Raw genomic sequence first — 14,962 nt, forward strand, 5'->3', positions numbered from 1 at the left:
CTTTTTCTTTTAGATGTACATTATTTTAGTGCAAGACGTGTGGTCAATTGCTTTCAACTTTTGAAAAATGGAGGTTATTTGGTTATATATGTTTTCTATATATATATATATATATATATGAGAATACATTTTTTTTTACATTAATAGTTTCCAATTTATATTTTTGGGTTTTAACTATATTAGAAAAAAAATTAAAAATCAAAATATGTTATTCTTAGTTATTTTAGCAACCTATTGTTAGAATACTTTGGATCATTTAGAACTACTTGTGCATAAATACTAATATAGAAAGTGTTGAATTAAATAAGTATTGATAATAAGTGATGAACTGGAAAAGTGTCCATAATTATAAGTGGTGTCTGGTTCCGGAGTGCAGTCGTATGCGCAAGCTGTGAATAAAAAAGTGGAGATACCTACGTTCAAAATTCATATGAGACTGCCAGTTAATATCAATGGTGAATTGAAATTTATTTTCTCAAAAGCGGAGATGGTTAAGGTTAAGGAAAAGTTTCGTTTTGCATTAGTGATGAAATTTTTGAGGAATCGGTCATCTATTGATAAAATTTGGTTGTTGATTGTGAAAAGGTGGGGCTTGACGGAAATTCCAACGATCAGTGTTATGAATGATTACCATGTGCTTATACACATGAAAAATGAACGTAATTTTGTGCATGGGTGGGCAAAGGAATGTAGAACTATGGAAAGCAATTCATTTCGGTTATTTAAGTGGACGAAGGATTTTGATGTCAAAAAAGAATCTCCATTGGCTCCTCAATATATTTTCTTACTAAGGTTACCAACGTATCTTTATCGAGCGGATTTTCTTAAAATAATAGCAACTCGTTTTGGTCGTTATCTTGCGACCGATAATGCAACTATTAACCGTATGAGAGCCTCGGAGGCCCGTATTTGTGTGGAAGTCGACTTGATGATGGAGCCAATTAATGGATTTCCTCTTGTTTTATCTTCGAAATAATGTATTTAGGAAGAGGTCAAATATGAAAAGATGGGTTTTTTCTACTCTAATTGTAGGGTAGGAGAGAAGCAAAGTGATGAGGGAAAATATAAAGAAAAAAATATGGAAACCAAAGACGAATAACGGTGTAATGGAAACCAGTACCGATGTGGATAAAGGGACAAAGAGGGTGGAGCAGGAAGTAGGACCCAGTAATGTGCCGATGAAGAAGACGACCAAGGATAGGTGCCCTATAATTCCGAAAATTCCTATGACTCAAGAAAAAGGGGATTATGCAATTCAAAAATCTGATGTACAACAGAGAGGCTTGGAAAATAATATGAATGAAGGTTCAATAGAAAGTGATGAAGAGGAGTGTGAGGAAGTTTGGTGTGATAATGATGCTTGAGTTTCATATGGTGAACTTATGTCTCAAGAGAAAGTGGATCATGTGGACAGTAAAAAGACTGAAGGTAGGAACGATAGTTTGCATCAGGGGGAATTGACTCTGGGTTATTCGTCCGAGAGGGAGGAAGGTGAAATTTCAGTGTTGAAGGGTAAAGAAAAAATGTATGAGTCTGATACAAGACAGGGATGAACTTCCGAAAACACCAAAATTGGAAAGGAAAATTTTGTGAGGAAATCTTAGATGGTTTACATCCGACCACATAAATTAAATTTATGGCTGATACAATTTTTTTTTTTTGGAATATTAGAGGGTTGGGCAGGTCTAGAGGCAAGTTAAAGAAGCTTATCAATAAGTTTAATGTTGGTTTGTTTGTTATTTCAGAACCTTTCGCTGTTGAGGAGCGGATGGTAATGTTGGGTAATTTTCTGAATTATCACCATTTTATATCTAATGAAAATCATGGCGGTAAATTGTGGCTATTTTGGAAGGATATCAATGCCTTTAAGGTGATTTCAATCACGACTCAAATGATCTCCGAGTGGTTCTTCAAGAACGACCAAAGGATTTTGGTGAGTCTTATCTATGCCAAATGTTCTTACGTTGAAATAAGGGAATTATGGCGGCAACTAGAGGCATGCCAATTGGATTTTCCTTGGTTGATCCTGGATAATTTTAATGTTATTCGAACGGATGCGGAAAGAATTGATGGAAATCCAAGACCACTCTTACCTATGATGGAGTTTAATGACTGTTTACATCATTATGGTCTCTTTGATTTATCAAACACATGCCCTCGTATGTCATGGTGCAATGGAGGTGCCGCCCTTCTTTTTTTTTTTTTTTTAAATGTCATGGTGCAATGGCTATGAAGGGGTAGCTTGTAGTTGGGCTAAGTTTGATCGAGTTCTTATTAATAATGCTTGTTCCAACCTATATGGTTTGACTAAATTCAAATATTTGAGTCGGAAGTCCTAGAATCATAGTCCTATGGTGGTTCATACGAATACGTCATTCTCTTTATATGACCCTACCCCATTTCGGTTCCTTAATATGTGGAGTTCACATGATTTGTTTTTGTCGTGCGTTAGAGATGCCTGGATCAGGAATGACTCAGTCTCGAGTTTTTTGAAACTTGCTATTAGTCTTAAGAGAACTAAAGTTGCTTTACGGGCAAGGAATAAAAAATATCTTTAGGAGAGTGGGAGAAAACCTACAAGCTCTCAAGGAAAGGATGGAATCTCTAGAAAATCATCTGCAATTAGGTTTTTTTGAGGAGGTTGAAGTCGATTACTTGATTACTAAGTTGGAGATTTAGGTGTGGGAGAATAGGGAAGCATCTCGTTTAGGACAAATTGTAAAAAAAAAAAAAAAAAGGTTGATTGAAGGGGATTAAAACTCTAAATTCTTCCATTCAGTTATCAATCAGAGGCGGAATAAGGGTTGTATAGACCGTATGGTTCTGAACGACGGGAGGATATTAGATGGTGCGGAAGGAATTCATAATGAAGCCGTTGTTTTCTTTTTCTTTTTCTTTTTTTTCAGAATTTTCTCTCAAAGGCTTCTGTGGTTGAACCTTGTGAACTCTCTGAGTTAATTCAAAGGAAGATTTCAATTGCTGATATTAATTTCTCTATGCCGATCCGGCGGAAGAAGAAGTTAAAAGAGTGGTGTTCTCTATTCCTAAAGAACGCAGTCCGGGACCAGATGGGTTTGGCTTTGAATTTTATATTTCTTGCTAGGACATTGTTAAAAAAATGTCTTGGATGCAGCAAAGAATTTTTTTTCAGGGCACTCCTGTTTCCAGGTTATTTTCCTCTTCGTTTATTGTTTTAATTTTGAAGGTGGAGAATCCTTCTAGTTTTAATAAATTTTGGCCTATTAATTTGAGCTCTGTGGCTTACAAAATTATTTCCAAGATTATTGTTTTTAGGCTAACTAAGATTGTTGATAAGTTGGTTTCGCATAAGCAAGGTGCTTTTATTCTCGGGCATAGTATTTTTGAGAATATTACGTTTGCTCAGGAAATGGTTCATTCTTTACACAAAAAAATGGTTGGCGGCTATGTGATGGTAAAACTCAATATGGCTAAGGCTTATGACAGAGTGAATTAGAATTTTATTCTGGAGGTTCTTAAGGCTTTTGGCTTTTTTGAGAGGTTTTGCAAGCTTATAAGAAATTTTGTGGAGTCCCCGTGGTTTTCCGTTATGATGGACATAACTTTTAAAGGGGTTTTTCAATCGACTAGAGGCTTGAGGCAAGGGGATCCACTTTCTCCTCATTTATTCATCATAATGGAGGGGGTTTTGACAATGTTGCTTAGGAAAAACTATGAGACATGTCGTATTAGACAATTTAATCATTCGATTGGGGCCCTTTTGGTTTCACATTTGTTTTATGTAGATGATATTCTTATTTTTGCAAATGGTGGGAAAAGGTCTATTAGAAATTTGGTTCACACTCTGAAGATGTATGAGATGTGGTTGGGTCAAAAAATCAGCAAGACAAAGTTTGCGTTATTCCTTTCAAAATATATTACTCCTGCTCGGAAACGTGGTTTATTGAGAATTAGGAGTTTCATGGAAGGTAAATTCCCAGTTATGTATTTGGGTGTGCCTTTGGTTTCTGAAAAATTGTCTTCTAGGAGCTTAGAGCCTTTTGTGGAGAAGATTAGGAAGAAAATTGTAGGGTGAAAATTTAAATCACTCTCGCAAGGTGGAAGATTGATTTTATTAAGACATGTGTTGTCTAGCATGCCGATACATTTGATGTCGGTTATTAATGTTTCACAGGTCACATTTTCTCGCATCTACTCTCTTCTTACTAATTTTTTATGGGGAGAGGAGAAAGGTAGAATGAAGATTCATTGGCGCTATTGGAAGAAAATTTGCAAACCTACCTCAGAAGGGGGTATGGGTTTAAGAGATCTTAAAGAAGTCCAAAAATCGCTTCTCATGAAATTTGCCTTTAGTGTAATAACCTGAATAAAAATGGAATTTAGATAATAAAGAGGAAGGAAAACTGGAACCAGGAACGGAAGGAAAGCTGCTAAGCTTCGTCGACGAACACAGGGTTTTAGTATGATATGATGAACATTTATGAAATATGAAATGTACTGTATACATATAATTGCATTAAATATTCATGTTGTCACACAACTATATTTAGTTTATTTTCCCTTACTGAGAAGTGTCTCACTCCCAATATTAATTAATTTTTTAGGAAACCCTGAGTGATCAGCGGGTCGTGGCCGCCGTTGAGTAGGGATATTACCCTGTTAGGAGGGTAAGATTTTGTACTAGGATCATAATTATTTTGTGTCTGATTCTAGAGTTAATTTGATATTTTGGAAGAATGTAAATGAATATAGTGTTTTGGAAATGTAGCTAACTCTGGTATTATCTTGTATGATTGGATGTTTGAGATTTTAGGTTTAGTGCTGCTAGGTTTTCCGCTGTGAATGATAGGTGTCCCTGCTACCCACGGGTTCGGGTTGATTTTCCATTATTATGTTACATTTCATGTTAAGTTAATTAGGGTCGCTACATTTAGACTGCTCACTTCTAACAATCTTTGGTCATGTTTTTTTAGAGTTAAATATTATAGAAATGATCATTTATTAATAAGGAAGGGGATGCCAAATGACTCTTGGTTCTGAAAATCAATGATGACCACCATTCTGAAAGTTATGGATAATGTTAAAATTTGAGTGAGAGGTGGGAACTCTTTTTTTTGGTTCGATAGCTGGCTTACATCAGGCCCGTTAGCTGTGCACACTGAGGATATTTTGAACAAGAAGTTGTGTATTAAGGATTGCTGGTTGAATAACAAATGGAACTCTGATTTATTAATGGAATTGGTTAGGGCCGATAGAATAATGGAAATCTTGCATAATATGCCAATTGGTAAAAGTGGTCAAGATATATTCATCTTGAAGTCTGCCCCTGACGACAATTTTTCTACAAAAATGGCATGGGAGGCAGTGCGGAGCAGAAGTGATAATTTTAAGTGGAATGACTGGTTTTGGCATTCTCTATTGCCTAGAAGAATCTCAATGTGTTTATAGAAGACCTGGTTTAGATGCTTGGCAGTAGATGATAGAATTCGGGCCAAAGGGATATCGATGGTTTCATCTTGTGATTGTTGCGTGAAGAGAAGTCAGGAAAACACTAATCACATTCTTTCTTTAGGCGAGGTGGCTTCAAAGGTTTAGCGTCAAGCTAGTGTGGTGTTGGGGATTCCTTTCCAACGGTTCATTCCCTGGAAAAATTGAATTGCAAACTGGTTCCACTATGCTCGAAAATCATCTATTAAAGGTATTTTAATCGGTCTGATTCCGTGGTGTCTCTAAAATAGAAGATGCAAAGCGAGAATGGAAGGAGTTTATCAAAGTGTGGATCAGATGTGGAGAAGTGTTTGATACTAGGTTAGTTTTTTAGCTGAAAGCTCTAATTCTTTTTCAAAAATTGAAAATATCGGACATTACGATTTTGAAAAGAGTTTCAAATTCAGCATCAGGGAGTTTGCGCCAAGCTTGGAAAAATTATTTTATGGGTTAAACCCCCAACAGGGTGGATAAAACTTAATTGTGATGGGAGCTGTAAGGGCAATTCAGATACTTCAAGAGGTGGAGGAACTATTTGAGATTGCCATGACATAGTGACTCACAAATTGTTGTTAATTGGTTTCGGAAAGGTAGATGTACCTTGTGGTATCTTTGGGATTTTTGGGAGGATCTCGTGGATGAATTAGAAGGTGTAAACTTCATGGTGATCCATCAATATAAGAAAAACAATAGTGCGGCTGATTTTTTTGTTAGAGAAGGAGAAATGAAAAACATTGTCATCTACGAAGAAAAACATCTTTTACCATGTTTTCTAAAAGTTATCCTTTAAATGGATAGGTTGGTTTGGTTGGTTTAGATTTTTTTATTTTAATTTATTTTATTATTTTTGTTTTTGATAGGTCTGTTTAGATTTGTTTCTTATTTAGTTTTGTTTGGATGTTGTTTTTGAGAGGCATTTAATTTTTTTATCTGTAATCTTTCAGTACTTGTCTTGTAATCACGGTATTCCTCCACCAAAAGTGTAGGTATATTAATAAATAATTAGGAGGTGCCGCCCTCCTTTAGTTGAAAAAATAAAATAAAAATAAATATATGATTATCTCCTAATATATATTTTTAATTACAAAATAGTTACTAAAATTTCTTATATTTACAAAACTGACCCATCTATGAATAGTATCATTTATATGTGGTCGAAAATTCATCTTTCATTACTTTTTTTTTTTAATCAAACACTTGGCAGTAGCTCCTCTTCAATTTTTTTTTTTCTTGAGAAGGATAAACAATTTTTACAAGAAATTAAATTGATTTCTTTTAATCAATTCTTTTTTAGATGTTTATGTTCTTACCAAACAACTATAGAGTTCAAATTAAATCTAATTAATATTTTATAACTTATTCCATATTTGAGAGTTTAGAATTGAAACCTTGGATTAGGTTTTCACTCATAAAGTTATTTTATTAGTTTTTAATAATATAATAATTTATTTATTTTACTTATTAAAGAATTTAAAAATAAAGTTATTATTTGATATATGAAAAAATAAATATAAAGTGAAATTGATATTTTTTGCACATTTTCCTTTAGAAAATTATTTGTAATATAGGTCAAAGTTGAAGAGGTGCCAATGAAAATTCTCATGGTCTTTCACGACTTGGTTGACCAAATACATAATCAGAAACCACTGACCCAGCATGTGACGATGGCCTTCAACCTAAACGAGACAAAATAAACCCTACTTTTAACTTGCCAATACAAATTATGGATTACATTCACTGTGGATTACTCATCTTCTTCATATAATTTTTAGCCAGCAGCACCTATCATTTTCATTATCTCGGAACTCCTACACAGGAAGCTCATCGTTCATTATTTTTCTAAAAATGCCCCCACTGCAAGCCCAAAATCTCCACCATTTTAAGCCCAATTTGGGAATCCTAGAAGGGCAATTGTGTCATTCAGACTTGGACTTTGATGCACACAGCGTATGACAGCGATGGTGTCCTTGACCCCGAGTGAATCGCAGCAACGGCCCGTGCAAGCCACAGACATAAAGCATGAGAGAGAAAGCGAGAGAGAGAGAGAACATGAGTGTCCAACGAGACCCACACCCACAATATCAAAAGCAGCCATGGACACGCTGGTAAAGTAGAAAGCGGAAACAGAATCCATCAACGACAATCCTCTCTTTATTTTACTTTGCTTTTGTTTTTGTTTTCGTTTTTGTTTTCTGGCTTTTGAAATTTATAGGGACACATATTATCATTCCTCTCTGGAAGTCTTTATTTACTGGTTCCCTTGATGCTTGACATCGGAGCTCCGTTCAATCATTTTCGGCGCTCGTGGACTCTAATTAGTAATAAAGGGGTAAGGGAGATGGGTTTTCACTGGGCTCGCAGACCACTCTGCTGGTGGTGTTGTTGGTGGTAAGTGCTTGTTCTTTTCGTGGGGGAATATATTTGGAGTTCGCTGTTTTTTACAAGCAGTCTTCATGCTTCTTTGGTATCTGTGTAGCTATAATAAATTCTGCGGGGATTTGTCTGTGACTCGATCTGGAGAGGCCGAGAAATGGATTATTCACGGATTTGAGTGCCCGTTTAAGATATAGCTTCTCTTCCATGGTAGAATAAGATTTTTAAAGAAGTTATTGTTTTTTTCCCTTTGAAACTGCGTTTTCCCCATCTTTCTGCAAATTTTGAGTTGCATTTTAGGCAGCTGTTTCTGAAGCAATGACTTCTATTTATATTTCTTATAATACGCAATTCTTGCATTTTAGAAAATAATTTGACTCTAGAGTTTCCCTGGTTTCAATTTTGTATATACTCACATGTTTAAAGTGTTTTCTGAACAACCGAGAGTTTAACTTGTAATTTGTTGTTTTAATGGGTGTCTGATCGTCTGAGTACTTATTGTCGCCCTTCGAGTTTGAGAGTTCCCATCGTAAATTCCACATCTTTACCGGAATATGCTATAAAATATTGTTCAATATGGCTGAAATTAGACTTACAAGGGTAGAACAGGGTCAAACAAAGATAAAAAACGTCCCAATTGCTGTAACCCCAGAAGGTTTTTGGTGCTGTCCCTCACCTGTTGGGTTCCAAAAGACCCTTAAAGCACAAAATTCTTTAAACAGATCCAAAACTTCCGACCCACCACCTAAAACCTATGTTCAGAAGAAACAGGCTCTATTGATTGAGAAAAAGTCACCACCCACCCCATCAAGATCAGGAGCTGCTCCTGATGATCACAGAATTTTATCTTCTGATACACCTGGTCATGCTGCATCTGGGGTTACTGAAAGAGCACCGAGACCGAAGATTGAAAATTTGCCGAGAAAGGTAGCAATAGAATTCGGTGAGCTTGGGACCAGTGATCTGAAGGTGATTTTACATGGAAGGCAGGGATTTGTCGTGAAGCTGAGTGTTCACAGGAATGTGCTAGTAGAAAATTGTAGGTTCTTTGCTGATAAATTTTCAGAACAGCAGGCTGGTATGTCCTCTCTTGAAATTGAAGATTGCGAGGATGTTGAAATCTATGTTGAAACTATGGGACTGATGTATTGCAAAGAAATGAAGCAAAGGTTAATCAAGCAAAGTGTATTGCGAGTGCTTCGAATTCTCAAGGTAATTTGGGATCATGTATGGATAGCTTCTTTAAATGTGTGACTCTGGGGTTGCAATTAATATGTTATTTATACTTAGTTTTTTCTTGTTTAGGTCTACAATTTGTTTCATTGATTTGTAGCCCCCCTTTTTTTCCGGTAATGCCTGATTATCAGAATAGTTTAGATCCTTGGATTTTATGAATAAACATGTTTAGCCATTTATGACAGTGGATATCTCTCTAATCTTAAACTTATGCTGTACTTAAAGGTGACTTTCCTTCGATCGTGAACTCATGAAGACATTGTTTTAGAACCTCACATTGGTGATTTCTCCATGCTTTCCTCTTGCCTTTGCACCAATGTATTCTTGTGTTTGCAGGTGACTATTCGAGAACTATTTTGAGAAAAGAAGCAATTGAATTTACCAATGTTTTAAAAGGCTCAATCAAGGCTCACTCTTAAGGTTGAGGCATGCCTAAAATGCCTTGAGGCTCAAAATCTATAATCCCAAATTCTAGAAAAGGCTAACACATTAAATGCTGAGGCTTACGCATTTGTAGAAAAGGCATGCCTTTTGGACATTTTTAGTTGAGGCTTACGTATTTTGGGTGTGTCATTTCAAGTTAGATTTGGCTTGAAAAGTTTAAGTACATGTTAATATAAAAAGAATTTCGTAATATGAGTAGATTTCTAAAACTCTTGAAGCTCAATCTTTCCAAAATAATTGAGAGTTGTGTCTTGGATCATGAGAACAATTTGAATTTTGTAATAGTATAGCTATTTCATGGAAGGATTTACATCATGAATTCAAGTTAGCAATTTTTAAATGGTCCAAAAATAGTTTGCAAAGTATATTTAATTTTTATTTACATTATATTTATGAATTTATTAAATTTTATTTTAAATTTAAAATATATGTAATTTATTTACATGTTTTTATCAAAAATATAGAATTCTCAAAAGGCTTACACCACAATACTTTAAGGCTTACGCGTACCTCACCTCTTAAGAGTTAAAATGCTTTGCCTTATGCCTTTGCCTTTTAAAACATTGGAGTTTACTGGTATTAGCAGTAAATATTACCTGATGTCATAGAGATTTTAGTATTGATGAGTGAAATTACAGCTGTTCCAGCTATTGGTTTCACTTTCACATTTTGGTACGATCAGTTGGCTTAGAACTTGTAGTGGTTTGAATAGTGGCCCTAAAATAGTTTTTGTTTGGAGAAGCCTGCAATGCTTGTGGTGCGAGACTAAGCTGCTTCATCTAGTGGAAAATGAAGCCTCACAGTCTCAAGAAAACTTATTATTCATCAGATATCTATGAGGCATATTGAATTGTGAAATGAAATGTTGAAGTAAAACATTAGGCAGCTGAAGTGTCTTATGAATTATTTATGTTACTTTTTAGATTCTTAGTTAAGAAAATGGATGAAGGGGTTGAGAGACATAAAATTAGGCATAATTGACCCAATTTCTTTTTTCTAAAGGGGTAGAAACAGTAAGGGTGAATAGACTGTTGATGGATGTATGATGCTGCTGATTGTTATAAATCAAATTCAAATAGTCAAATAAAACATTTGAAGTGGTTGAGAGACATGGCAGTTTGTAATTTTGTTGATTCATGATTATAGTTTTGAGGCAGCTGAAGTGTCTTATGAATCATTTATGTTACTTTTTAGATTCTTAGTTATGAAAATGGATAAGGGGCTGAGAGACATAAAATGAGGCATAATTGACCCAGTTTCTTTTTCTGAAGGGGTAGAAACAGTGAGGGTGAATAGACTGTTGATGGAAGTATGATGTTGCTGATTGTTATAAATCAAATTCAAATAGTCAAGTAAAACATTTGAAGTGGTTGAGAGACATGGCAGTTTGTAATTTTGCTGATTCATGATTATAGTTTTGCTCTAGGAAAAGTGCATTTAGTTATTGACTACATTAGAAAAGCATGTGTTCTTAGAATGAAAATTTATTGATCCAAGAACACTAGCATAGTACTAGTCTTATAGGGAAGGGCCTTGTGCTTTAGGAGAGTTACACATGGGTTTTTCGATCCTTCTTCTAACTTTAAAAAAAATAATAATAATAAAAATAAAAAAAAGTTATGTTGCTTCATGAAGGCTTGTGAATAACAATCCTAAGTTCATGTATTACTGTTTTCTTGTTGTGATTATGTTAATTTGCCACTATGTATACAAGCATCTGCTCATTAATGCGGAAATCTTCCAGCTGCTTGTCCTTGTTAATTGTTAATTTGTTATGCTAGGAAGTCTCATATTCCAATTTGAGGATACTTCCAAAGTTGAGCTTAGCAGTCTAAAATATCTCTTCTTACCATCGCAACTGTATCCCTTTGGGGCTTTGATTTTTGTTTTTGCAGAACCATAAAGTTGTCTTTGTTGTCTTGCCACTTATTCCAACATCTTTGTCATATATATGCTCCTTTCTTATGAAGATATTGTTTCTTGATGGTCTAATATCTTGTATCATAGAGCACAACTGGTATTATTTTCTTATCGATTAAGTCATATAACATACATGAATGTGTGTGTATTATATATATATTTTATATTCTTGATAGAGAAATCAGGACAAAATATTATGATCATCAGGTGACTGTCTACCAAGTTGTCTTAGTTGTCTTCGCTGTCTTGCTACTTATCCCAACATCTTGCATCATATATGCTCATTTTTTATGAAGATATGACCATCCGTTCGAACTTTATGGTAATGAAAACAGACCATCTATTACACAGATCGACACAAAAATGGAAACAAGAAAACCAACAGTTCTCCAATGCACCATTTGGATTCTGAAGTTGTCTTGCCTGTTTAGGTATTAAGAGTGTTGCCGTGGGGTGAGGGAGATCCAGGCTACCAATCTTACCCATCAAAAAAGAAAAGGATTCCTGATCTATTACTAAAATTGTTTCGGGTTCTCTGCCACACCCAAAGTTTTGTATTGTTCTTGCATTTTCTTGTAGATTCAACTATGATGTGTGTGAAAAGATTTATGGATTTTCTCTTCATATGTCACATAATCACTTGAACCAAACTGTTTCTGTAGGTTGCAGAACAGCTTGGGTTCAACTCGTGCATGCAGTCATGTTTGGAATACCTGGAAGCAGTCCCTTGGGTTGGGGAAGAAGAAGAAAAGGTGGTTTCATCGGTACTGCGTCTCCAGAGTGAGGGTATTGGAGTCACCCCTGTATTGAAACGAGTCTCTTCTGATGTCTCCAACCCTCCTAAAGACACACTTGTCCAAATAATTGAACTGGTTCTTAAGAGCAATGAGGAGAGAGGCCGACGAGAAATGAAATCTGTCGTATTGAAGCTACTTAGGGAGAATAAATGTGTCCCAAACTGTGCTGGCTCAACTGACATCTGCAATGAAACTATTTACAATTCGTGCAAAACCTGCTTGCTGTCACTGCTGTCTTTATTCAGGCAAGCTGCAGAACCAGATTTCTCTGGAAAACCCATGGTCAGCAGAGAACCTGTGGTGAAGCAATTAGCCCTTGAGGCTGATAACCTCTCGTGGTTGCTTGAAATTTTAGCCGACAGACAAGCAGCAGATGAGTTTTCACTAATGTGGGCTAGCCAGCAAGAGTTGGCATTCCTACACCCAAAGCTGCCTGTTGTGTCACGTCACCATGTTAGTTGCATTACAGCAAGGCTCTTTGTTGGTATTGGAAGAGGGGAGGTGCTGCCTTCGAAGGACACCCGTCAATTATTGCTGCAGACCTGGTTACAGCCGTTGATCAATGACTACAGCTGGTTGCAGCATGGGTGTAGGTCATTTGATCGCAAGGTTGTGGAGGAAGGAATAGGTAGGACAATCCTGACACTGCCTCTAGAGGATCAGCAGAGCATTTTACTAGCTTGGTTGGGCAGTTTTTTGAAGGCCGGTGATAATTGCCCAAATCTTCAGAGAGCCTTTGAGGTCTGGTGGCGGAGGACTTTCATTAGACCTTTTACAGAATCCCAAGGACATCTGGTCCAGTCGGATGGCTCAACGACATCAAGGTAGTAGGCCAACAGAAACACAATGGGTGATGGAAGTAATGACAATATATGCAGTAGAGATTATATTGCACAGTATAAAGAGTTACATGGAGAGACTTAAAGAATAGGAAGGAAAACATCAAAATAGTTCTTTCCCAGCGAGAACTAAGATGATAAATCTAGTTGAAGTGTAATAGTAACAGGATTTGGGTTGATTGTTTCACTTGAAATTTCGAGAGAGAAATGTAGTGTGGGGTATTAAAGCTTGCTTTTGCATTGATACATGTTTGATGATTGCCTGATGTAAAAATTCAAGAGCAGAAGTATCGTGGTATTGTGCTTTGTGTGAACTAAATTAAATGCTTAGAAATGCATTTTTCAATGGAGTTTGACAATGCATATATGAATTCTTACTGCTTATGCATATGAAGTTTCAGTTATCTTTTTTTCCTTTTATGCTAGCATATTGAAGGCTGTATGAGGTATGTTTGCGCACTGTGGTTTGTGGTTACCCACAAAACTGGTTTCTCATAGCCGAGCAAAACATTACCCCTGCCTGTCAAGTAGTTTTCTCAGTGTCTTCATTGTGCATGAACAATTACGCAATTAGTTTTTGTCTAATTTCTGACTAGTATATTCATTTCTCATTCTATCTACTCGATCCTTTAACTTAGATGTGAAAAGTTCAAATCATGGAAACAACTTCTTCAAATTCCCCAAAGTAAGGCTGTATACTACCGTATCCTAGCCCTTCATATGGTGTTGGAGTGTTGTGCACTTGGTCTTGTTTCTTTCATTTTGTGGCTGGAGTCCAGTGGAGGGCAGAAAAACATGAGGCTGAAAGCCCTAGTTTGTGCTGTGTTCCAAGTGGTGTTAGATCTCCTAATTGGTTTTAGCTGTGACAAATGAATTGGGATTGTGGCCTCTAAGAAAAGTCCTTGATGTTGTTCCTATTCTAGAAACCAGGCAAATCCTGTTGGTTTAACTACCGTCGATTAGTTCAACAACAAGATGAATGCGGTAATAACAACAACAAACCAAATTTTAGTCTCACTAGATGGGATTGACTGGATGAATCTTTTCTCGTCAATTTATGTCATCATGGACAATTTCCTTGGACAAATTTAGGACAATTGAATCTTTACTGTCTCATTTTAAGTCATTTTTAGATCTATCCCTCCCTTTTCTACCCCTCACAATAACTAAGTCACTTTTCATCGGTGACGCATTATGTGGCCTAAAGAACTAGATAAAATTATTCAGAAAGTCTTATAATTAGGGTCTAGAGCAGCATGCCTAAAAAAGATGGTTAGGCTAGGTCACAAATGGGCAGCTAGTCTTGAAACTTGATATAGTTTTAGCATGTTAAAACCTCCAAAATTTTGAATGAACATAGGAAATGGTCAAATAGGCCATGCCTTGCAAACCCAAATAGTTGGATAAGGCTCACTGAGTTTAAAGCTAGATTCATTCGTGCAATGCCAAAGTAGGCACCTAGGACCTTGATTCTTGGTCTCATGGTCCATGTCAGGGTTTTGATTTTGAGCCTAGAGCTGCGGGCGCATGCACGGTGAGTGCCAGCCCTTTTATCACAAGAATACAGAGGTTAAAATTGGTTGATGTTGTTGATCTGATGTCATTTTTAAGTCCTCGCTGATGTCCTTTTGGAAAGTTGTTAGCTACTGAAGTTATACAGATTATTGACCTTATGAAGTCCAATGATGTTGTCCACTGGGTGTTCAGAACCCCCAGAGATGCTTATTTGTTACATGGTGAAAATTTGAAATAAAAAACCTACAAACTCCTCCTAGGTGAACAAATTAATGGACTTGATCCTCTATGTCGACGACTGTTGCAAAACAAGGTAATTGCGTGGCATGCAAGATCTTTCTTCTCCAATCTTGTTTTGTTTCTTCCATTTTT

At 36.2% G+C, this 14,962-nt stretch overlaps 1 protein-coding gene across 1 annotated transcript; it reads left to right on the forward strand.

Moving 5' to 3' along the window:
- The first annotated feature begins 7,198 nt into the window (after positions 1–7,198).
- Positions 7,199–13,440, forward strand: LOC131146362 (BTB/POZ domain-containing protein At3g50780). The gene is made up of 2 exons (XM_058095940.1): positions 7,199–9,051; positions 12,102–13,440. Exons 1-2 carry the CDS (start codon positions 8,416–8,418, stop codon positions 13,062–13,064), a joined length of 1,599 nt encoding a protein of 532 aa, XP_057951923.1. The 5' UTR covers positions 7,199–8,415; the 3' UTR covers positions 13,065–13,440.
- Positions 13,441–14,962: the final 1,522 nt, after the last annotated feature.

The sequence above is a fragment of the Malania oleifera genome, chromosome 1 (genome assembly GCF_029873635.1).
Source record: "Malania oleifera isolate guangnan ecotype guangnan chromosome 1, ASM2987363v1, whole genome shotgun sequence".
NCBI classification, from domain to species: domain Eukaryota; kingdom Viridiplantae; phylum Streptophyta; class Magnoliopsida; order Santalales; family Ximeniaceae; genus Malania; species Malania oleifera.

Coding starts and splice junctions, on each gene's coding strand:
- LOC131146362 (XM_058095940.1), top strand. CDS start 8,416: ATGGCTGAAATTAGACTTACAAGGGTAGAACAGGGTCAAACAAAGATA. Junction 9,052..12,101: donor GAGTGCTTCGAATTCTCAAG/GTAATTTGGGAT, acceptor CTGTTTCTGTAG/GTTGCAGAACAGCTTGGGTT.